General features: G+C 42.0%; 1 protein-coding gene across 7 annotated transcripts in view; it reads left to right on the forward strand.

Annotated features, from left to right (window-relative positions):
• LOC127071251 (zeta-sarcoglycan) overlaps positions 1 to 25,902 on the forward strand; it is a 154,566-nt gene that overhangs the window by 95,911 nt on the left and 32,753 nt on the right. For 5 of the 7 annotated variants that reach the window (XM_051010300.1, XM_051010301.1, XM_051010299.1 and 2 more), the window contains one exon: positions 11,079 to 11,137. The exons of 1 other annotated variant lie outside the window; for it this stretch is intronic. In XM_051010300.1, the coding sequence (XP_050866257.1) occupies positions 11,079 to 11,137 (59 nt within the window). The remainder of the gene's footprint in view (positions 1 to 11,078; positions 11,138 to 25,902) is intronic. One more of the 7 variants, XM_051010302.1, reaches the window with a different exon arrangement.

Genomic DNA, 25,902 nt, shown 5'->3' on the forward strand with positions numbered 1-25,902 from the left:
TTTGGGGCGTACTCGATGCTCGAGTTTCGAGTACTCGACTTTTTCGAGAGAACGTATCGACCGATCGTAGAACGAGTTAGGCGAGGACGAGAGCCGCGCCTAATGTCGTTCGAACGAAGTTAACGAGTGGCTCCTTTAACCGGTTCCAACAAGAGCGATCAGGCATTCGGGGCACGCGCCGCTAACTGAGTATTTCACTAGCGTATTCAAATCACAACCGACGAGCCGTAAAAGTAAGAGAAATAGTTTTATCCCCTACTACCATTTTCTCGAATCGTACCGTCGACTATTTAGCCGGCTTTCTCTCGCGTCCTCTCCTCCTCCACTCGACCCTCCTTCGAAGAGCAAGCCTGCCCTGGAAATCTAATAATCGTGAGACTTAGTTTCCTTCGTCGACAATCTCAATACCGATCGAGTAAACTTGATTTTTAGTCGTAATTAAACTCTTCTTGAAAAGACCGATCTTAGCCGTCTAGCTTCGGAACGCTAATCTTTTCTTAAAAAATCGATGGATCTCGGCACGTCGATGAGTAGGTACTCACTTACCTAGCCAACCTTCCGTTCAACGCACGGCCACTTTTATCGTCGAATTGGCACATAACGCTTTCCTAATTTCGTTCGAAACGAATGAGCTTGTCTCATTCGTAGACTTTTAGCCATAACTTACGTAATAACTACAAGAAACGTGTTCGGTTCTCGATCAGCTATCTCGGAAAGCAGACCGTGCAACCATCTTCGTTCGGTTGCCTCCAAATAGTTCGCCGGCTACTTCAAAGGTGCTCACGAGATAATTACTCTCTCGAAGTGGATCTCTTCGAAACGGTGGTTTCCTATAGAAATCTACCACAAAGTTTATCAAGCGGCAAAAGCAAACGCTGCACGAATTGGCCCGTACGTTCCTATTACTCTCTCTCTCTCTCTTTTTTTCTTCTTTTCTCTTCTCTTTCGCTGCCTCTGTCTCTTATCCGAACCTCGACGTTATGAAAATAAATTGGAAAAAAGCGAAAGCGACTTCTCGGCCGAGCAACATCCGTCACTGAGCTTTCATTAGACACGTAAATTATTTGCCATCGGAGTTTGGCCGTGCAAATTTTTTGGATGCGTAGGATTAATTACTCTTTAATTCGCAAACTCGATTCCGCTGGAATGTAATCCATGGGATTATCATGCAATTATTTAATTTCCCTGACGAATGTGACGTAACGACGAAGGTTCAGCATGGAAACGAAATCAGTGGACGCGAGACTCGAGCCGATTCTCCGACTAAAATGGATAGAAAAAAAAACGAGGATGACAAGAGTGGGAAGAGGAACGAGCGAGAACGAAAGTTAGTTACGAGAGGTGCAAAACGAACTTTTCCACGCGATTCTATCCATTTTTGCGGAAGCGGAATCGCATTATTCCTTTCTCTCTCTCTCTCTCTCATCCTTCATTTTCCCCTTTTCCCTTTGTTTTCTTAAACTATAACACAAGTTTCACTGTGAAAATATCTTTTTCTCTTTTTATTCCTTACTCTTCATCGAATGTTCATCGGATAATCCAAATCGTTCATAATTTGGACGATGCCAAGAGGGAACGAACGATGTGCTCAATGGGTTTCAAGTTAACGGATAAAGTAGATTGAGAAGCATTCGAGTTAGGAACAATTCTTAGTTAAGAGACATTCCATTCGCTAATGAAAACGGTACCTTTCATTCAGACGGACGTCGTTATTCTCGCAATTGCGAACGAACTTCTTTATCTCTTTCCCCTCCCCCTCTCCCCTTTCTCTCTCTCTCTCTCTCTCTCTCTCTCATTTCTTCTCTCAAAGCATTTTTAACATCTATTTTATTAATGTTACGGAAAAGCAACATTTTATTTGCATTTTATTTCTACGGATGTGTACGGAGGAGATAAAATTATTCGTTATGCATGAGAGAAGATAGTCGTGAAACCATTAATGGTGTAACAATAATTGGAATATTCGCACATACACACACACACCCACATCTATCTCATTCTCTCTCCTGTCGTTTCTTCTTCGCCTCGGTTAGCGACACTTACGGATCATTAATAAAACGAGAGACAGGGAGTGCACACCTGTGTGTTGAGGCTTAGGAGTGCCGTTCAGGTATGAATGTAGATGTAAAATGCAAATGTAACCTGCACGGCTGTGCGGCCAAGGGAACACTAAGGTACGAGATTTGCATAGAGAAATCTTAAGAGAACAAATTTTTCCCTAAGTATCCTCCCACTCTTATTCCTTCCTTCCTTCCTTCCTTCCTTCTTTTCTTCCTACTTTTTCTTTTCCTTACCCACCTCTTTCTTTCCGTAATCCATCTTTCTCTCTCTCTCTCTCTCTTCGTCTCTCTGACCACCCCATTCCACTCTATTCAGCCCCTTCGTTCTCCACGTTTCAACTTCCTCCTTCCTCTCAATTTGCATGTGAGATTACTAGCTATGTTCTTCGATGCGACACGTTTTAAATTCTTTTTCTTTCTTCTCGCCTTCGTTTGTTTGCTCTCGTTCGCGAATTTCCACGAAAAATATGAATATCGAATCGAAACGATCTATCTTTATCCTAATTTCTTTCATCGAGACAAATGATTCGTAGCTATTGCTCTTTTTCATCGAGGTAGAAAAAGAATTTTGTTTCGCGATTAATTTCGATCAACGTTTCATTCATTCGGTAACGCGTCTATATTCGATATTTTTTAAGAAGAGGATATCTGCCCAATAAAACTCACGTTACGATCTCCTTTTTATTCGTATTATTAACGAGCTTATTCTTTCGAATGTACGAGTTTCTTGCCTCGTTCGTTAAGCTATAAAAGAAAAATCATTACTGTATATTCATTGAATCTCTCATTCGCAGATCTGTCTTGTAGCTTTCGCGTCGAACAAATGTTCCCCTTCCAACGATATTCAGGCTCGACTTTCGAGAAAAGAAAATATCGGACTTTTGCGGAAATGCGCGTCGTCGACCTCGGGTATTCAGATTTATTCAGTTAAACCGCAACAACGAATCTCAAGCCCTTCCTGCCACGGGTGGATCGAAAAGGGAATGAGACTGAAAGGTAACTCCGTATATACAGACGCCTACGTAGAAAACCAGCCGCGAGACTCGGCAAACAAAGTATCGTATATCGGATAGCGTGGTGGCAGATGCCGCGAGCATAACAACCCCTTCTATCGCGAGTACCAAAACCGCCCTGTCGGCCGACCCTCCATCCACTACCACAAACGCCACTACCACCAACCAACCTCTGTAACAAACTCGACGGTCTTATTTCGCAAATAGGAAAAGCATCGTCTTCTTTATGAAAGTGGTCGGCGGATCGCTTTGGATATTAGCATAAGAAGTGAGACTCTTTCCTGTTTCATCTTGTTCAAACTGCGGGTAGTTTCAGATTTCTTTCTCTCTCTTTCTCTTTTATACCTCTTTTGCTCGTTTCTGTAATTCTTTCTTTAAAATTTGTTCTAATTCGACATCGTCAAGGATAAAAAATTAGCGTGTTTTTCTTGGAAATTGTGTAAAATGAATTCGTTAACGATTATTTTCTTTTCGTTTGAATTTTCTTTTTTTTCTAATTTTACAACAGAAAAGATTTAGATGAAATCACCTGTTTACTGGTACTCTGAAAACGTTTCTATTAAAGAGTCCATTCGTACCGTGTAATCTCACGTTCCCTCTGGAATTCTTTTGTCTAGTAAATGAGAGAGAGAGAGAGAGGGAGACAGCCCGGAGGGTTCGAGCCAGAAGGACCTCGGTAACATTTATTGCCACGTTTCTTTTTCATGCTCTTCGGTCACTTTGAGATGCAAAACCGAGTTGGTTTATATGAACGAAAGAGAGACGGATCAAAAGAAAAGAGAGGATAGAACGAAAATGAAGACCGGCTAGAATCTTTCTCTTCTCGTAAATGTCGTATGTTCCACGTCCAAATATTTAATTCTGACTAAATTAACATCGTACTAAAAATTTTACCACGGTTTAAAGTTTTCCGAAATGCGAGAGCATCGGAAGAAGAATTTTTATTATTTCGATCAAAGACGGATATAAACGTTCTTCGTTTTACAGCGCCCTTAAATTTAACTTTACGAGGTCGGAAAACGTCAAAGTGACTTAAATAATTTTTCGTGACTAATCGCGTGAAAACGCACAATTATTTCGCTCATATAGAACTTTGCACCAACGAGATTGTATAAATTTGAAGAGAAAATTTCGCATCTTGATCCTCTCTCTCCCTATCAATCATTCTCAGAACGGTACGCTCTTTATAAGATTAAAATCTGCAGAAGATAATCTTTGCCCGTCTCTCTTCTTCCCTTTTCACGCAATTCTGCCGCTCGGTGGATCCAAAAAAAAGGGGGGAAAGTATCTTAAACTCTTAACGTCTCCTTTTCTTGTCGTCATGAAATCACGAAAGCGTTTTATACTTTCTCTTCTTTATCTCCCACTCATTCATCTCTTTACGTATTTACGACGTGCGAGCGAGAGAGCGTTTTGAATTACGTTCGGTTAATGTACCCTATCTGCGAAAGGAGAATCCGCGATACCAAAGAGTGAGACACCGAGAGAAGGAGGGAGGAGTTTCGATAAGCAGAGGCTCGGTCGTTAATGCGAAACTGATCGAGGGAAACGACATTTTCAGGGCGGCGTTACAAGGCAACGCGGGTCGCCTGGTATTTTCCGGCGAGTTCACCCCATTAAACATTTTTGCTATCTCTCTGGGATCAGCTCGTAGGGTAGAGACAGCAGCCCGCGGTGCTGCTGGAGGTGCTGCCTGGAGGTGCTGCTTGGAGGTGGAACGGTGGGATCGGGAGGGAGAGGAGGAGGCGCGAAGTTGCGATGGAAGCTATAGGGGTGCTAGCTAGACGTCGCCACCTGTTGCTCTTCCAGTCGACCTCTTCTCTCTCTCTCTCTCTCCCTCTCGTTCGTTCGTTCGAGCATGGCCTCGTACCTTGCGCCTCGTATTCTTCTACGAGTCTTTCTCTTCGTCTACTTTCCTCGATTCTTCAGAATGGTGGGCAGAGGGTCGCCCGGAGAACCCGGTAAGACGCGTCGCTCAAGGACACTTGTGAGATTCAGATTCAATCGAACGGATTGTCCGTCTTGAAATCTGCCCGCTCTTCGATCGCTCTCCTCTTTGTACGATCCTTTACCTCTTCGCTAAGCGTACCTTTTCTGTTTTCATTTCTCTCTGCATTCACGCGCGTCGATTCCTTATCACTGTTTTCTAAAGCAAGTTTTCTCTTTAACTCGTTAATCGCGAATCGACGTCGTTTCTCGAGTAATAATCGTTCTCGCGTAATTCGAGCGCTTCCATCGATAGAGTCCAACGTGGTCAAGCGTTAGTCGATTTAAAACACCCGATATCCGTTATCTCGAATACGATGACAGGCCCAGAGTAGTAGGGAGAGAGAGACGGTAGATCGCTGCTCTTTGCTATAGGGGTTGCAATAATCAGTGGCTGCTGTTAGTGTCTCATACAGGTATCCTATATCCTCGTACTATCCAGCACGTGAGTATCTCCTATTCACTCGGTCGATGTACCAATACAGAGAACGCTCGTACGTACAAGCGGAATACCATTGTGACGTGCACGATTATGTGACACATACCAGCGAACGTCGTCCCTCTTCCTATGGTCTCATTGCTTCCTCCTTGTTTCACTGGGAGAGACCAGCCCGACGTTGTGTTTTGCGAGACCCATATTGCCTGCGGAGTACTGTATGAGGATCGTCTCTGGACATCGTCGAGCATTATTACGTCGGTCATTATCTCGTCACGACAAAGCAGGAGTCGATGGTTCACCGTTAGCTTTATCTTTGGAAAAATCCTCTCCCATCGATCCTCTCTCTCCCGATGATCGATCGATTTTTCTGTTTCCGTTTTCTACTTAACCGGAAAGTTCGATAAATAAGCGTCGATTAACGAACGCCTTACAAATTGTCGCCTTCCAGCGCGATAAAATTCAATCGTAATCAAGCGTCTAAATATGTCGCGTTGCTATTTCCGTTAAATGATTACGGGCGGTGGTAATGCATTTTTATCAGCGATACGCTTCTGTGAAAGTGCATTGATTGTGAATTCAGTGCGAAGCAGTCTCGCGGGGCCGATGCCGTTACGGTGAATCGTCGATCATTGCCCTTTAACGATGCTCAGTCGGATGCTCTGACAGAAGGGGAAAAGTGAAGGACGATGAAAAGAGGAAAAAGAGTGCCCGACGCTCGTTGTATATAGCCGAATGAAATTATTCATGAGTATCGTTCTAGTTTTGCTGTTGTCGACGAATGTTTTTCTTACTCGATTCTTCTTTCAGTTTTCCTATCGTGAATTCGATGGGAAAATATGGAACGATTCTGAAAACTCGAAACATGCTCGCTTCCTTTCTCTCTCCCCCTTTATTTCTCTTTCCGTAAGAAAAATTCCATATCTCGGTATTTTCAGGAATCGATCTGGAAAGGAAAAAACCGCGAATGTTCGAGATATAAATGACGGTGACTCGGTCCGTTTTTTTCTTTCCCCTCCTTTTTTCTATCGCGTCCTCCTTGAACTCTGAGAACTTTCGGCAGCGTTCTAGCGATAAATTCACGTTGGATCGTAAGAGGTATGGTATACAAACAGCGACGTTCCCGTAGAAATACCATCGATCATCGACCCTTTTCCGGCAAGTAGGTGCTGGTGGGTCCACCGTCGACGTTCCGAAAGATGTCATAGAAGGCGAGAAAGAAAGGGAGAGAGAGAGAATGGGTGCGTGTGTGCGCGTAAAAGAAAAATCGTCATCTTTCTCAAAGCATCGAATTTCTTTCCACTCTTCAAAGACGATCTTTGGGAAACTCTCGTGGGTTTCTTCTCGCTCTCATACGAATGGATTACAAATTATCACGGCTCTCGTCGAACGTACGATTCTATATGTTGGCAAAAGGAAAGAGAGAAAAACATTTAACATCTTTCGTTTTTCTTCTCAAGCGACGTTTTATTCATAATCGCAGTATGATCGCACTATTAGCAGTATCTCGAACGACGAGGCGAGCGAAATTAATTTGGCTTGTGCAGTCGGGACGGAGAACTAATCGGAGTACAAAGGAGTCTATGGAAAGGGGTTTGTGAGGGTTGGGAAAGAAAAAGAATCAGATAGAATAGTCGAGAACGATCGGTGTAAGAGAGCGGAAGGTTAAGAAGATGGTGTGAGTGTAAAGGCAACAGGATTTGAAGGAGAAGAGAGACGGAGAGAGAGAGAGAGAGAGAGAGAGAGAAAAGGGAAGATCTCAACGAAGAGATAACCGGTACGCGAGCAAATGAGTTTCACCGAGTTCGGACAAGACTTTAACCGTTTAACCACGACGTGTACAGCGGCCGCCGTTTTAACACCGGCTGAAAGTGACTACTACGACGAAAACGGAATGTTATCTGATGGCGTTGAGACGGCCGAGGGTAAAAGTGTTGACCGCTCGGCTTTCGCGTTTTCTATCATGCACCCCTCTTAGCACCCCTTCGCGAGCCGACTCGACCACTTCTCGAGGAAGTCTCCTCGTTAAGGCAACCGTGCTATGGGAGTAGCTAGTTCCTTCGCCTATATATATATACCATTCGTGACGCAGTACGATTATCGCGATTATTCCGTGGGCGTAACGCGGGAAGATTTAAAATGGACGATTCCTCTGAATGATTTCTCGCACGTAGACGTCCGAGTCAATTTTACAACCATCTCCAGATCTCATCTCTTTTAAATATTTTATTTTCTCTCGCTCCGATAATACTTTTCTTTTTTCCTAATACTATTTTTCTTCTAATACTGTTATCGATTTCCACGATAAGGGAAAATGTAATAATTATTATCAGAAGATAATTACGATGAAAGCGAATAATTCTGTCTGGTAGTTTCCCATTTTACGCCATTACATTATAATTCTTAATCGTTCGAGGAACGGACTTGAATTAATCTTCGAAGAAGACTCGAAAGTTTACTAACGTTAATAGCTAATAGTTAACACGATAGCTGCGAGCGAAGGATTTTAGGATAAAGCAACAACGTCGAACGAGAAGATGGAGGAGGTGGAAAGAGAAGGCAGAAAGAGGAGTCACGGTGAAGCTATAAATACGGCACGCCACCTGCATTTAACGTCCAGCGACACCGAGACTGTTCGTAGACCGAACCGAATCGTGGCTCGTAGTCCGTGGCCTGCGTAGGATTAAACGCAGTTTCGCGTGTCATCGTGCTGCCTTTACCGAAACTCTCGCCTCTCGACTCGACTCTCGAACCTCGAAATCGCTTATTCATTTTATTCCGCGTTAATGCCACGCGAATGGTGCGCACGCACGAGCTAGGTCAAATTTTTGCTATTTTAAACAGGACAACGTGTTCTCAAAGGACTCGCCATGGTCGTCGTAAAAATTACAAAATGATATCATATCTTTTTCTTCCCTTTAAAACACGTTTGTTTTTCAAAGAATTTCAAATACTTCGCTCTGAAAAAAAGAGAGAAAGAGAGCTAAAGGTAACTTTGACAGAATTAAAATTATCAAAGTCGAGATTTAATCAGTCATTAAAATCAAAGCAGACTTCTTTTGTAAAAAGGTAGAAGAGAAAATCGATTGAAGTACGATATCGAAAGCCTCGTCTTTTGTTGCCTAACGCATTCGAGCTCGTTGAAAAAGAAGAGTAGAGAGAAGAAAAGAAAAGAGAAAGCTCGTTTGCTCGCACGAACTCGTTCGTTTGAGGACACCCTTTTTAAACTCGACACCCTTGAATACGAATTTTAAGCAAACTAATACTCATCGAATGTATCACTGAAAGCGAGTACGACGTTGAGGAAAAGAGGAGAATGAGTAAAGGGAGGGTAAGAGGAAAAGAGAGAGAGAGAGGCGAGTGCTAGAAGGAAGACACGATGAAGGTTGAAAAAGGAGAGTATAAAATATGGGCTTGTAGAAGAAACGAGCGGGTAGGGGTTACGCAGTACGTGGCCGTAGTTTACTGCAAGCGTGTTAATTAAACAAAAAGCCACTTCGTATACCAAGCTAATTAGAGAGGGGCTCTCTCTAACGCGCGCGTTCTTCGCTTTAAAAATATTTACCTCCTCTGCTCATGCCGACACCGTTTTTCCTTCTTTTCCACGCACGGCTCTTTTTCTTTCGCCTTTCTCATTTTTCCCGCGCTTTTTCCTATTTCTCTCTCTCTCTCTCTCTCTCTTTCTCTTTTTATCTTTTTCCCTTATTCTTTTTCCTTTTTTTTTTGTTCAACGTTTTTCCCCTGTATTTTCTTTACTTTTTTGCCATCTTTTTAAACCGACTCTTGAGATTCGAACGAAAAATGCGAGACGTCGCGTATACCTCGCTTGTGCCTTTTGCGTGAACGAAAAGAGCAGATTTAACCAGAGTTTGATTGAATTATTGACCAAACTATAAAAAGAAAGAAAAAAAAAAAAGATAAATGAAATTACTCGCTTTCGAATCGAACAAGCGAGACAATTCACATGCGTTTGAATATTCGATCGTCCTGTGATTCCTGCTGGCGAAGATAACTAAATTCAATGATGCATCGTTATAGTCCCGCATTTCGTATGGGTTTGAAAGCGTCCATCATCAGCGAATTTCATGACACTTCGCTATGCATGTGCAGAGAAGCGATTTACAATGAAATGTCTGCTCTAAGCCACGTTTCGAATAGCTTCCTATAACGTTCCTTTAAAGCATTAGCCTAAAGTCGCGAAGAATAATGAACACGTTCGAAGACGAACGAAATACTCTGTATAGTCCTTTACGTACACAAGGACTATCATTAGTCGTTTCTTGTTTATTCAAATGGAAACGTTGAAATCGTGCACAAGATAGACAGGCGAGTCCTATTGTTTAATTCAACGCGTAGTCCTCGTCAATCGCAGATTTCGGACGAAAGCAGGCCGACCGCGATTAGGATACACTAACGTAGCCGCAAACAAACACTGCGGGTGAAACGCGATGAGCGAGTAGGATGTAGAGCGAGAGAGAGAGAGAGAGAGAGAGAACGGGAGAAAGGAAGGGGAACAAACGGGACATGGACGGATGCGAGTGGATGGACAGTCGGAGACGGTGAAAGGGAGAGAACGAATGAAGGGAGAGAGAGAGAGAGAGAGAGAGAGAGAGAGAGAGAGCGAGAGGAGAGAGAGAGAGAACGAAAGGAGCATCTGCGATCGGATTAGCACCGTGTAGTGGCGACACTTCCCGGTGATTAGGCTGATTTCACATCAGCCCTAAGCCCGCGCTTACAATGCCTGCAACCGATAGAACGCCAAAGCACTCTCCATACAATTGCCATTAGATCCGGTTGAACTAGAAACACTTGATGCACGGAACATCCATTCGCGATCGATCGCATGTTTGTCTTTCTTACATTGTCTCTATTTTACTTATTTTCCTCTTCTTGCCTTTTATCTTGTCTCGTTATCGAAGGATGATGACTCGCGATCGAAACGGAGTACAGAGTCGCAACGGAAAAATGAATAATATTTCTTAACAAAAAAATTCTATGTAAATGACAAGCAAATAAAAAAATGTTCGTGTGAAAATTTCTGTCAAATAGAAAATATCGCAAGTTGTACGAATCTCTCGTAATAGCGGTAAGAAGGATACTGGGCTGACTAGAAACAGGTAGCGAGTAGAACGGTAATTCCTGAATTCGTAATGCGTATCGCTCGATGAATATACGCCAACTGGTCGCCCGCGTCGGCACATGGTTCGGACGAAGCTGTTTTTCTGATCGGTCCAAACATTGCTCGGCCACCGAGAAAAATTTTATTCCCAAGCCTTTTCAACGTTGTTAACTCGGCACGCGCGTCATTTACAAAATCGAAGCACCGACAGGACCGACGGTTGGCTATTCGACGATTCCGAATGCGCGGGAGACCTGCTTGTTTTTCATCAAAGTCGCCGTTGCTCGGTGAAGCATTATAATGTAACGAGTCCGTGATTGGTTTTTGCAATAACGAACGCTACGCTTGCATTTTTTGTTTTGTTTTAAAGTGTATCACACAGGATTGCGCGGCACGAGTAATAGATCGACCAAGCGGACGGTATTTCGATTTATTTATTTCCTTTTTTCTCTTCTCTGTTACAGCCAGGCAAGAGATATAAGTCGCCGGAGGATTCACCACGCTCGGAGCAAAGCAAAGTGAGGTGAGTTGTCCGACGTTTCGATCAGGTACAATCGATTGGAAACTTTACAAAATCGTCTTGCTCCGTATCTATTAGGTTTTAAGATGGGAGTAATTTCGGTAGCGCGACCGGTGCACATGGCGTTACTAAAATTATCGCATAGAATTCTTGGAAAAGTTGAACGGCTGCCAGGTCGAAGTCGTATCGGTGAGACCGGAGTAACGACTTATTTTCTCCAAGATCCCTCGCCATTCTATTGTACCGTCTCAAAGTTAATTGCGATTACGACGTTTGATATAGTCCTCGAAAACGAAAGCGTTGCCCTCGCGAAAATCGTTCGCCGGCTAGAGATACGCGAGGAGGATGAATTTTAGCGAGAGAGCGGTCGAACGTCTCGCTGAAAATCGCGATGCGTGCAGCGGAGGAGAGTATCCTTTGATATTTCTCGCATAAGTAGAGAAAGATAGGAAGGAAGGATTTGATCGTAGTAAGGAAATCCCATTCGCTATACGCTCGGTATATCGATTTCCGTGTGACGGCCAGTATATTCTCGTCTCGTAACCACGATATCCATTCCTCCGAAGCTATTTTGAAAATGCACTAGCCCCATGGACCACCAACGGAAACGCTGCGACTCTCGATCTATATTCGAAGCTCGAAGAGGATATTGAACGACAGTAAAAATCAAGATCCTCGTCGTCGTTCGATCCGACGATGAACTCCCGTTTTATTATTCCCCTCCGTTTCATTTCGCCATCGTCCCCTGTGGCCGGATTTTATGCGTATCTACCTAAGTATCTACGTATCTATAGTCAGCACTGCTGTAATCATTTTCAAAATCGACGAGCTTTATGGACATTAGAAAACGACTCGCGTTTAAACCGTCGGAAATACATTCGAAGCACACAAACCCTTTTTATCCAACATCTCGGCACGCACACCTGCAAAGTCCTTGTCCCTTCGAACGATCGTGCTTGTATTTCTGATATCCGTTTTGATACTTTTCGTGTTGAAATTCGTAGGCCATACGCGTTGTTCCTGCCTCGATGTAATTTGAACCAAACAGCTAGTAGGTCGAACCGATTATCTTCCGTTACACCTGCGATTCCCAGGTGCAACGCGTGCCGACGAAGGTTGCTAAACGTTTAGAGTTCGGCGTTGGCGAAGGAGAGATATCGGTAAAGACTACATGTATATAAATAAAAGTTGTTGCTCGGGCACGAAGGAAACGTCGGAAAACGAGAATAGACGAGAACGAAACGTACGCGTTTCTTCGTTTTTCTTATTTCGCGTTGTCGGTTTGACAAATGGCTGTGCGAACAAAAAAAATGCAGAACTTTGCAATTCCCTTGCCCCGTACCTCCTTCGTTCGCTCCTTCTTTTTTCGTTCGATCATTCTCATCTCGAGTAAATGTTTTTTTTCGACGAATGTTTATCTATTTTATTTATTATATTTCGTTACAAAAGTATCTTAGCGAATTTAACTCGGAGGAATGGAATAACGTGGAATAATGTTTCGAAGCTCTATTTCGATTAATAAAAAAAGAAGTACATTGTTTCAAACAGAATATCCTTCTTTGGCGTACGCATTGTTCGGACTCGAGCAATTTATAAATCGGACACTTTTTTACAATTTTGTGAGAACGAAACCCGTGATCGATTGGTTTCTCCTCGCTGACCCATCCTCATCGTACTACCCGAAATAATAATGGATATTTTTCAACTCGAAGAATAATTACCTTCTCATCTCGACGATATTATAGAGGAGATAATTGACTTCGAACTTAAAAGCGAGGGAAGGACGTCGTTAAAAATATTTCTATTTAGAAAATAGAATATTGCGAATATATATTTCCTGTTGGATACTTTTGCACGAGTTCTAGTTTCTCCGATCAGTTTTAATATGTGGTTTTGCGACGGCGAATGCATGGAACTGATTTCGATTGATACGAATTCTGTTATTTCTTTTTTTTCGCCCATTCATTATCTCTCGGACATCGATTGTTACGTACGGTGGGAAATGTCGAGAGCGTGGGATACGCGCGCGGACGCTATTTGTTTTTCGTTAAAATAATATTTTTCGTTGACGGAAAACGCACGCCCTCCATAAGTAAGCTATCCGACTATCGCTAACGAGTAACAAGAGTAGACCGTTTTAATTCCAGATATACCACGATTCGCTGCATTTATGAACACGTAGACGCGATTTACGAAAATCGATATTATCATATCTACGAGTAAATCAAATTTTTATTCTTATTATTTAATATATCGTTCGCTCGATTTCATTTTCGCACCTTCGTTCACCATCTTTCGCTCGTAACGCGTGTTACTACGGGAACAGTCATGAACAAAATATAAATTACAAGCGCGAGCGAAGAACTATGTTGTTGAAGAACTAGACTGTCCTATCGTTCTACCGAATTTATTTCGTATCGTTATATTTTTTTTTAATTTAGAAAATATTAAGAGGCACGAGGGGGAATAAAAATCACGCATTAAATTAAAGCAGTATATGATTTCAATTTCGTTGATATCGTAAATATCGTTGTTTCGATATTATTGTAAGAAAATTTATTCGTGCTCGCTCAAAATACTCTTCCATTAATTAATTACAACCGATCACCCGTACCGATTCGAACCTTTTATCCTCGACATGATCCAGGGATCGGAGAGACTTAAAAATTTACTTACTATTTAGGAAGTTCTACGATGGCAACAATCGTTCGCAATTTATCGTAGAAATTGAGATTGGATGATTCGTACTTGGTTGAAATTGAAATAAGTCGACGTCGAAATTGGTTGAGATCCTTTTCCGTGATGTATCGACTCGATAGTTATTTATTAATCACTGAAGCTAATTCGCGAAACTCTACCGTCTTTTATAAATATAGTCTGTAAGACTATTAAAAAAGCAGAAACTTTACGAACAAACACTGACTCTAACGACTGCATTGCGCGCAGTCGATGCAAGTTCACTTGTTTAAATCGCAAAACGCGGACGAACAAACACTGCTTCTACTTCGCGATATTTTTATTTTGGTCGTACAAATACTCGATTACTTCGTTGCTAAGAGCATAATTACAGTGACGTTTTGAAACAGAAAAATAGAAACAAAATTATTAGCATCATCGTTATAAAGAAACCGTTGAAAATATTTAAAACGTTAGATATAAAAATATATTTATCTTTAGTCCTCGTTGTCGTTGTACGATGTGCAGAAAGAGAGAGCTTCGATGTTTACTCGTCGAAATCCAAAGGAGAACTAACCCGGTAATCGTCAAAGTCAGTCAAAAGTTTGTTTTTATTGACATTACACGTAGCGAACGAACGTGAGATTAAAACTTTTAAATATTAAAACTTTAAATCAACATTATTTTATATTTCACGTACGTTCCGAGCTGTGTAATGTTGGAGAGATTCTATTATTGTTTAAATATTAATTTACTGTATACCGTGTACATTATATATTGTTTATATAATTATAAAATTCCCGAATATTAATATTTTAACCTTAAACGCTTCGAAAGCGAGATCTTCGATGATCACTCGTCGGAATGTAAAGGTAAACTGGTCAAACGTCGGTCAAAGTCAGTCAACACTCCGTTTTTCTTGATATTATTGTTGTCGTAAATCATTATAAAAGCAGGGATAAAAGGAAGTGTTTTTACGATTTCCATTGTTTTTACGAGCATTACGAAGGAAATCGTGAAACGGCAAAAATTGAAATCCTACGATATGGGACAGTTCTTTTTTTTTTTTTATATATACATAAAAGAGCTTTACGCCGTTTTTACTTTGCAAAGCGTTTGTCGCTAATTTCACGATTCCCGTTTACTAAAAAATTGTATACTTTAATCCGCCCTTAGAAAGCTTTCGTATTTGCTTTCATGATAAAAAAAGAAATTTCGTTTCATTTTCATCCACGAGTAATTGCGTCCGTTGCTATAAATAGAAAAAATATTTCAAAAGATAGATTTTGACGATTTAGAATAAAAATCCGACGATCTTTTATTTATCTCTTAAAAGCACGCGATTACGAAATGATAACGTTTAATGTAATTTGTTATGCGATGAAACGTGCATGAAATAATTACATTTTTTATTTCGTTTCGTAAACGAAAGTTTGATAATGTAATTTTTATTCATTATTTCCGCTTAAATGTTTATTAATTAACTAGTATATTATTTGTTCCTATTAATTTAAAAAAGATTAAATCGTGCACGAGAGAAACATAACGACAAGGAGGGCCCTTGCTTTATTCGAGTTTCACAATAGAACAAATTATGAATCGTTTCTCTCATTTTCTAATTTGTTCTTTTACGGAACATATTTTCCGTCAAACACAGCCCAAGGTTTTAAGTAGCTCCTTTAAAAGCATGAAAATACTCGCTTCCTTTCCTCGTATTTTCTTCTCGTCGTCGTCGTCGTCGTCGTCGTCGTCGTCGTCGTCGTCGCCGTTCGTTCCACAAACGAAACGATTTCGCGTTTTCGAACGAACACAATTTTCGAGGCAGCCTAACTATATTCTCCTTGCGCCGATGTAGATAATTGGCTCCGTTGGCCGCGAACTTTTAATTGGTTCTTCCATCCCCGCCCATCCGTGACGTCATACGTTCACTTTTGCGCGAGATCTTCGCAACACTTCGACGAAGATTTCCTTTTTTCTTTTTGCCTATCTTTTATCCGTTGGCAAATCACTGTTGAGCAAATAATAAGCACGCGTCTCAATGCGAAGCTTTGGCCCGTCATAAAAGCGTACGTTATCAAATTTTCAAAGGAGCGTGCGTTGGATTATCGCGCTAATTACCGTAGAACTTCCAATTATGTATGACGATAGAATGTGTCGTAATTAACGGTAACTTTTTAACGCGTGCGTCCATACGTACCTGGTGACGAGGGAGAAATTACACGCATTACCTTGGTCGTTGTGACTAAATTAAATTAGCGTCGAGATATCGTAGATGTATGCAAGTCCAATGACGAATACCTCGCGTCTGCGAAGTTGAAATTATCATTCGGGAATTTCGAAAAATCAATAATTCTACTGACTCCTCGTAAATTTTTATTCGCAAGGATTATAAACAAAAATGTTTTTTTTTCCTTTTTTTTGTGCGTGTAAATAACCGGCATGAGATTTGAAAGCGCTATTGGCTTTCGTTCTTTCGGAATATATAATGATAATAATAATAATGAAATATTTGAATGCGAGTGGAGATGCGTGTAAGAAAAAAATATAAGCGTAAGCCATCGTTTTCAGTCTCGTTATCGTACTAATTTTTCCTAAAATTCCTAAAAATTCCCGAAAGCTTCCCCTTTCGCTTTATTATTTTTCGTATTTCAAAGGTAGAACCGCGAGATCGAGTTTCCCGTTCGAATCGTTTTCACTTCCATTGCTCGAAAAGATGATGTTTTTCTCGAGAGCGGATTTCTAACGACTTTTCGGAAAATTAACGAGCCTCCTCCGATACCTTATCGCGACGTTCCGTCGATTCAGGCGATCGTGTCGGACCTTCCGATTTCTTCGGTTCGGTCGGTAGAATCGAAAGAAAATACCATGACGTTATTTCAACCATCCTTTCCGTGGCTGCAGCATCGAGAGAGTTCCGCCAGCAACCATCGTTACTATCCTTTTTCGCTATCTCGTTCGAAGCTATCTCTTCTTATTCCTTATTTCGACAAAACTTTTCGCTTTCCCCTCCGAGGCAAGAGGCTTGTACGAGTTATCGCGATTTACCCGCTTCTTGCGATTTTTCCTCGACTCTTCCCGTACAATACTCGAGTTTCTTTACGATCTATCGGCTTTGCCTTTCTTCTTTCAGCGTTTTTTCCTCCCCACTTTTTCGTCCCCTCCGCCGCGCGTAGCAGTCGTACGATCTTCGGTAAGACGTCGCTAATATTTGCGTTTCTGCTCTCGAGCAAATTTAGAAACGCATAAGGATCTCCCGTAAACGCGGTAACCGGGATTATCAGAGGCATGTACATTTAAAACTAATCGAGCTTAATCTCCTTCTATTTGTCTACTTTCTCTAAGCAAATTTGTTCAACGAGAATACGCATTTGTACTCTTTAAATTATTAAAGCTCTTTAATAGACTATTATTTCATTTCTCGTATGATTTATGCGACGATCATCGATAAACCGTGGGAACTTCCCTTTCGCGGTTAAAGTGACGAACCTTGTCCGTGGTCGCGCACGTATTCGCATTCTATGCAATAAGAGGATGGGGAAAGCGCGTTTAGCTGGATTTACCGCCGATACGACTCTCGTGGCTTGTTTCCAAGTTAAACTCGAAGAGACTTTCGGGTGAGTACGCTTCCGCAATAGCCCTCGTGTCGAAACTGCGTCCTCGAGGATAAACAAAAGCGTAAGCTTTGGACAAATCGTATTTGCCTTGTTCTCCTCGGCCGTGTATTAAACGAAATTTAACCCCGCTCGACCCCTTCGCTCGAGCTCCCGTACGTCGGAACAACAAGATTTTCAATGGAGAACCTCGATAAATAGAAAACATCGTAAAACGAAAATCCTCTACTTCTCGGGAGAAAAGAGGAGAAAGCACAATGGAGGAAAAAAATTCGACGGATTCTTTTTGTACATAGTCTTCGTATACTTCCCTATATGTATTTATGTGATATACCGTGGAATACGAAAAATAAGCATCATTTCGTTCCCGTTCCGCACGATTTCTCGAGTGGAAACGTTCCGACGACTTGGGTGCGGCGACGTCGAGGGAGGTGAGAAGATGATACTTTTGACAGATTCGCGTAATACTCCATAGGATCAAGAAAGATTCGCAAGGGGGCGCACGCTCCTACCGTCTTTCTTTTCTTCGTCCAACAACGACGACAGCGACGACGACGACGACGGCGACGACGACAACGGCGACGGCGACGGCGACGGCGACGGCGACGACGACGACGAAGACGAGACTCGAGAACTTTGCGAATAAACTTTCCACACGCGAGATAACGCGTGAAAAGAAGAGACCGAAGAAAGGAAAGAAGGAAGGAAGGAAAGTGGATGCCTAGACTGCTAGCTACGGAGGACGCGGTATCATCTTGACGTAAAATATGGATTATTCCGGATATTTGCATTTGGAAAATAAGCCAAAGAGTTTGTTCGGCTCAGAGGGAGAAAAGGGGGAAACTAAAAGTTTCGCAAAACTTCTTGTAGTCGTCGACGTCGTTCGAGTTTCACGCGCTAGCTTTCCTCGTTATTTTTTTTCCGGTAATTATTGAATCGTTGGTCGATTTGTACTTCGATCGATCGAGACGATTCGACCTTTTCGATTTGATATCGGTGAATCTTCAGAGAGATGCTAGAATAAATATCAAACTTCTTTTTTTATCTCTCTTTCCCCCGTGGAAACATTGCCGGCTCCGATGGAGCTTCGTTCGACGAACGAAGATTTTTTCTTTTTTTTTCTTTAATCAAATCCCTATAAATCATAGCAATATTTTTATTGCAATTAACATCGCAAGGCGATCAACGACAATCGGCATTATCTCTCGCGATATTGTTACTCGTTCGCAATATTATTACTTCTCCTCCTTTTCTCGTCCAGTGGTGCTTCGATCGAGCATAGATTGACGTTTCGCCACATATCCCGCGAAATCGCGTGAAATTTATATCGCAAAGCATATTGCAGAACTGGCGCGTTGCAGCGATACGCGAACCGGGCGTTTATTTCACGTCGGGAACCACGAAAATAATCGTTATTACCAGCGACAAGCGTGAGCAACGATGACGAGATTACATTACTCTAGCCCGATGCGCCCGTTTAGGTGCGTTTTCGGCTTTCTCTACTCCCCCCGTCCCTTTTGCATACCCTCTATTCCCTTCTCCCTTCCCCCTGTCCCTCCATCGTTCGCTACTAACGCCCTCGAAATCGACGCCTCCGGCGTGAAGGTTCCCTCGTACTATACGTAATCTATCGTTTCGAATCACTTCGTATCGTTTCGAGATTCGAATTTTGGCGTCGTAGAAAAAGACAGAGAAAGGAAGATGGAAAGAAAGATACAGATTCTTTATTCGGCGATACGCGTAAAACTAGGTTGAATGCTAACGCTTCGAAAGCTCGATCACGTTCTTCTTCCTACTTGATGGAAGAATTCTTCCCTGTTTGGCAGATACTTCACTGCCATAGCGAGCGTTACTACGACACAAAGAACATACTTTATACACTCTACAGACGTCTGATAAATTCCAAGAGTAGTCGAATAGAATAAAAATAGATTCGAATAAGTTTTCGATAGACGCTTGCTTCGAGGCCTGTAAAAGCTGCGCTTCTTCGTTTATTCGCTCTCTTTCTCTCTCTTTTCTCTCTCTCTCTCTCTCTCTCTCTCTCTCTCTCTCTCTTTCTTTCTTTCTTCAAGATAGATTTTCATCAAAATAAATGCAAGTTTGAAAGTGTCGATGCGAATATAAGTATCGTAACGTTTTGAAGGTGGAAATAATTATCTTTGGCTTTATCCAAATGGCGGCGGTATTTCCAACGATCGATGAACTATTTGTCCCTAGTAACTTTGATTTAACTAAAATATCCAACGGTTATACGAAATATTGACTTCTCGGCGTTTCGATATCGACGATAAATCGTTATTATATCAAGTAATATTATTTGTAATTCGATAACGTGACAGCGAATTTCCTAGTTCAAACTGCGAAGCGTTGCTTTTCCCCCAAAGTTCCGGCAATTTATTCTGACGTCGCTGAAATATAGATTAATTTTAGCACGTCTTTTCTATCTGTTATGATGAATTATACTACGACGGCAATGTAGGAAAATTAGAAAATCTAATTAATTCATCGATATCTGCCTTCTCTCTTTCTCTTTCTCCCTCTCTCTTTCCCTCTCTCTTCTCTTCGTAGGAAGGTAAAGAACTTTCATGGTTTCATCGGAAAGAAATCTATTTTACTTTTCTCGTAAAATCATTTCATCGACGAGCGCAAGCCTGTCTCAGAAAAAATATTTATCGCCTCTCGACGTACGCGTAAATTTATTCCTCGTTTCTATATTCCATGTTCGACACGGGAATCCAGGATTATATCCTTTTCCCAAGCGAATCGCCGATAGGTCCGTAAAAAAGAAAGAATAAAGGTCGTGCTAGCTCGAATTCTTTTCCCTTCGAACGATCCTACTGCTATGACCAATTCACCTCTGGTCCTGGAATACCAAAGCTGGCAATGACTGACATTATGAACCGACAGATACGTGCTATCATAAATATTGCGATATTTAGAGATCGGGATTCGTCGGTCGAAATTTTTCGCTCGCTTACCGTAGAAAATACATTAGCAGTCGTACGTTTTATTAATTCTATTACCGTTCTCGACTTACATAATAATTTAATGCCATTTGAAAATTTGTATTATTATTATATACAATAAAACATGAAATACCGCAGCACTGATTGCTGTATTAACTGCATCGAACATTTTATTGATTCCACTTCCATTGACTATTTTCAACTTACATAATATATTCCTGTTTCCAAATAATTATAATTATTAAATTCAATGAAACGGTAGGATGCCATAATAATGATTGTTTCGTATTAACTACCAAAAACTAATCGTCTATACGTTGGCAAAAATGTAATCGGCTTTACGTCATCGGTTGCGATCGTGTTAAAATAGCGCGTACGGTAAAGATCAAACGAGGACGGACAGGTATCGAGGATTGGAAATATTTTTCTTTCGTAGACAACGAGGATCGTTGGTGGGAGCGTTCTCACGAGGAAAAAAAAAAGAATATTGACGAAGCAAGAGAAAAGTGTAGAGAGCGAAGAAGCGAGACGCTAGGATGCGGATGAGTTGGGAAGGAAAAAAAAATAGAAGAATGAAAATGTAGGGGTAGCGAACGGGGTGGAATGTCTTCGTTCACTAGCGGAGAACTGCTTCGTGCGAAAATGAAAAAGTCACGAGACCGGAAGGTAAGGATGCACATCTAAATACATGGACGTAGTTATATGCAAAATGGGAACGAAGAGAAACAGAAGAAAAAAAAACGGGATAGGGAAGAAGAAAACTCGTTAGATCTAGCCGTATCTTACTTATCGGACTTAATGATATCCATCTTTATTGCTTCAACGAGGGGGAGAGAGAGAGAGTGAAATTACGAAGCGAGTATATTAAAAATTTTTCTCCTAATCGTTTTATCATTTCTACAACGCTAATAACTTATCGAATCTATTCGAATCTATCTACAGAATCGATATTATCTCATCTCGTAGTAGTAAATTTACAATCGGAACGTTTTCTCTTTTCGATCATAGGAAATTCTCGTTCATGAAACCGTGATTCAGCGTTACGAAAATTTTTAAAATAAAAGATCTAGTCGTGTTGTTAACGGTGCCGTGTTACGTGCACGCGAAAGAGAGAGAGAGAGATGGAGAGGAGCACGCACAGAGTGCTACATCTATCTTGTTGGCCGTATTGAAGCGTACATCGGCTCTAGAGTTAAACCTCGCTGTAACTCGATATCGATATCAATAGGATCGGTGGCGAAACCGTTTGATATTCGATACTGCCTATTTATGTATTTACGAGAGGGAGAAAGGGAGAGAGAGGAAGAGAGAGAGAGAGAGAGAGAGAGAAGAGGGGAAGAAGGACAGAGAGAGAGAGTTTGGAACGCGTTACAAGTTACATATATTTTCTAACGATGAACGTGTTATGTCGGTTTTGTACGCGTGCGCGCATACACGCATAAATGTAAAGGATGCATCGGGAGAGAGAGAAAGACAGAACATACGCACATGTACGCGTATAGTATCCTATGACGTGCAGCTGTGACGTACGGGGAAGAGGAGGCTGCAAGTCCCGACTGTTACGCTCAGAGAGAACATGGACGCGCGATCTGTGACTGGAATACGGCACGTGACGAAAATGCCGGTAGAATTTAACAGAAATTAACTAAAGTTGCTTGCAGCCTGTAATGGTTCGCATCGTCAGCGAAAAAGAAACATAGGAATATAGGTAAGTAAGTACGTACGCGCTACATACGTTGCATATTCGAAAGTGTTTGAATTCTCACCTACCAGTTCCTATGCATACGTATGTACGTACAAATTTATATATATACACGTTGGTCGATTCTTGTCCGAATATAGTTTATATAAACCACAGCAAATTCTACGTGATATATTACACTGTTTTAGTATTTCGTATGGGATATGATAGAAGAATCTCGCTCGTTCGAACGAACGTATCGATAAAGTCGAGTTCCTATCGTATTTTGAATTTTGAGATATTCTCTTTCTCTCCTTCTTCGCTCTTTGTTTTCTTCTCGTGCGAACTACGTGAATCTCACGGTACGCGAAAACGATGGAAAGGGTTTTTACGTTTGGCAGAGGGCAGAACGAGAGGGCAGAACCATGGAACGATTAATATCGTAAAATAGGTCGAAACGGTCGAATAATCTGGGAGAAACAATCCTCGAGCTCAGCGTCCATCTTATCGGGGCACTCGAAAATACGACCGCGAGATGTAGGAGTAGATCGTGTATATTTTTGAGTCGAAATACAACGCCATTGTCCGCCAAAACCTTAAGTACATACATCCGTATATTTACATATACTATATTATCGCGTTTATAAGTATATACGCGCGTACCACAATCTATACATTACTTCCACGTATACCTATATTCCCGAATAAAGGAAACCTTTCATCCGTCGAAGCAAGGCATTATCGTACATACATACAATGTATCGCTGCCTCCCGTAGCATTTCGCCAGTGTGCTCAACGAGCGAAAGACGGAAACGTTTCTACGAATCAAGAGATAACAATACGATTATGCTCTGACGTCTTTTTTCGCTAGCCCTTTTAAAAACTGGCATTTTCACGGGCACGATAAAGGAAAACGAATCGATAGTTTCTTTTATATATATATATATATACGTGTGTGTTTATATATATGTATATTTTGTTTTCTTTTTCTTTTTTTTTATTCTTTCGTTCTCTGAGTCCTTTCTATCGCGTTACGCGTGTCAAATGTGCGTACGTCGTAAATGTTCGGTAACGTCTTAATTATGTCCGTTTACTCTATTCTTCCATTTCGAAGGTTAACACGAACTTGTCGAAAAAAATGATCGGTAAAGAAAAGAAGAGTTTCTTTGCGAGTCGCATTAACGAAGCATCACTGTCGTTCGACCGATAGAGGGAAGTGGTATTTCCGTCATAGGAAAGAGACAAAACGACGCGACAAACGACGTACCTTTCATCCATTGTGAGGCAGACGTATATCTCGATTCAAGGATTACCGGAATAGGATGCACCAGGTGTCTACCTTTTTCCAAACTGCGACGGCGTCGCTCTCGAAGATGGAACATACTCGTCTTCCGTTTCCTCCTCGATGCACAAGCCGTGTTTCGCGAAGCGTCCTCGTTTGATCAGCATCGGCCTTTTTTACATACAACGGAGAGAGCAACAGAGAGAGAGAGAGAGGGAGAGAAAGAGAGAGGAAGAGTCGTACAAAGAAACGTTCTTCTATTTGCCTTCCTCGCTTCATTCCTCTTCTTTCTCTACCCTCATCCCGCATCATTCTTCCCTTTCTCGCTGTCTGCTGTCGAACGCACGTCGGAAATAAAGGGACTCGGGAAGCAGGAAAACCTCAATCGGGGAAACACCGATGGGACGTCGCGAATATCGAAAAATTGGAAATGGGTTAACCCTCGGGACTCGAGGACATTGGACTTTCGTCGTAAGTCGTAGAGAAATATTTTTATTTCTCTTTTTGTTTTCTTTTTTTTTCATTTTCGAAATCGTCCCTTTTGCCTTGCGAATTAATGTTCTCGATTTCTTTTTTTCCGGCGTATCGAGAATCACGGAAAACGTTTTATCCTCGTAGTAGAAAAGCAGCAATACGATGTTCGATGTAGCGACGTTCGAATCGGAAAAAGATGGAAGATACTTTTGAATTGATCGAGTGGATATGCGATTCGCCAGCTTGCCGATATTTTAACGATCATCCGTGCGTCTTTGGATCTTCTCTCACTTTCTCTTCTTCCCTCCTTCTCTCTTCGATAGACGGTTATACTCAAGGAAGAGAGTATAAGAGATTGCGTCGAAGCAAAATCCAGCGCGTAAAGTTGCAGACGTCTACTAAGGACTCCTTGCACGGACGAAGAAAGAGAGATCGAGGTTGGAAAGTATAAGGTATAAGATGCGCAGGATCATTGCCAAGATGAACAGGCTCCTTTAGATTTATTCCTCGCTTCCATTCAGACATGATCGTTTATATTCCTGGAAATAGGATCTGGCATGGGATCCCATCTCAAGTTGTACTTTTCAAATACTCTTTCACTTTATGTGCCGCCTCGACTGCCACAATCTTGGAAATACGCGGAGAATCTTCGGTTTCTACGAGTCGCGCGCGAAATATCAAGAATGACAGGATGGATACATCATGCGTGTCAAATATAACACACGCGTACTCCTACGCGTATTTCGAACAGTAATGAAAATTCGGAGAGTACGCGAGTAATATGAATTTTATGGCGACACCGATGTCAAATCGTTTGGCGAAGGATCCCTTATTTCTCGCTCATCTGGTAGAGGAGGATAGAGCACAATGGAAGGAGTCGGAGAGATATGCATAAGGCGGTCATGTGGCATGAGACGAAAAGGCTCCCATGGGTCTGTATTATCATCTCTCAACGTTAGGTACCTTGTTCGAGGCTAGAGAAGAGAGAGAGAGAGAGAGAGAGAGAGAGAGAGAGAGAGAAGTCAGTGTCGGATATATCGCAACTCTCGACATATACCTGCAACTAGGCGTACAACACGTGTATACGACTTGCATAACGTGCGATTTCTATGGGAATGCAGCCAGGCGCAGGACCGCGTTTGCATGCGAAAGATAACCCTGGATGCCCTGGCATCGCCACGTCCCTACCCGATCCTCCTCCTCCTCCTCCTCCTTCTCCTCCCTATTCGGTCTCCCTCTCTCGCTCTCGCTCTAGCAACTACCCTTGGCGAAGCACACACGCCGCGCGTTGGTAAACCCATCGGCATCACGACGCCTCTCAATGTCCGAGAGCAATGCTCACGGCCTGGCGATGCTTTTCCTCCCGAATTCTCCACCAGAATTCTCCTCTCTCTACGGAGTTTCGCCACACCTCTCGCTCGAGACTCCCCCGAGAATCGTTCGGACTCTCACTCGAAGAGATACACGAATTACTTGCCAGCAAAAAGCTACGATTTAGTTTGTCTCGTACGTTCAAAAGTTTCTCTATAAAATTTGCATTATCTTTAGAAAGGCATCGCCTCGCAAAGAACGAAACGTTTCGTAAAATGACTATTTCCAGCGAAAAACAAAAAGACTCTCGTCTTTTTATCTCGATCGTCCTCTTAGATGCACGCTTCCTCTAACGTCAGCAAGCTCGTTTTGTTTGTTTCAGTATGTGATCTTCCGAAAATTGCACTTTAGCTCGGGGAAGCGTGTAACAACATTATTCTAGATACTCGTCCTTCTCGTTTTCTCGCGAGACGAGCTAACCTCCCCTTCCCACCGACTGGTAAAACACTGACAAGGCGAAACTTTGTTGCTGCCACAGCTGAAGTACGCTTAAACTCGCTTCTTCTGTTATATTCTTGCTTCTTCTTCCTCTTCCACCCGCGAATAATCTTGCTGTCTTCGAAATAGTAGGAATTTCAAAATACGAAATTAGATGCAACGACGTGGACGTTTGCTTTTAGTGCCCTTCGTTCCAACAGCTCGTTCGCTGCGACGACGACATTGTCGCGATGCCTGTGAATGAAACAATTAACCGCGTTACCGAGCT

The sequence above is a fragment of the Vespula vulgaris genome, chromosome 21 (genome assembly GCF_905475345.1).
Source record: "Vespula vulgaris chromosome 21, iyVesVulg1.1, whole genome shotgun sequence".
NCBI classification, from domain to species: domain Eukaryota; kingdom Metazoa; phylum Arthropoda; class Insecta; order Hymenoptera; family Vespidae; genus Vespula; species Vespula vulgaris.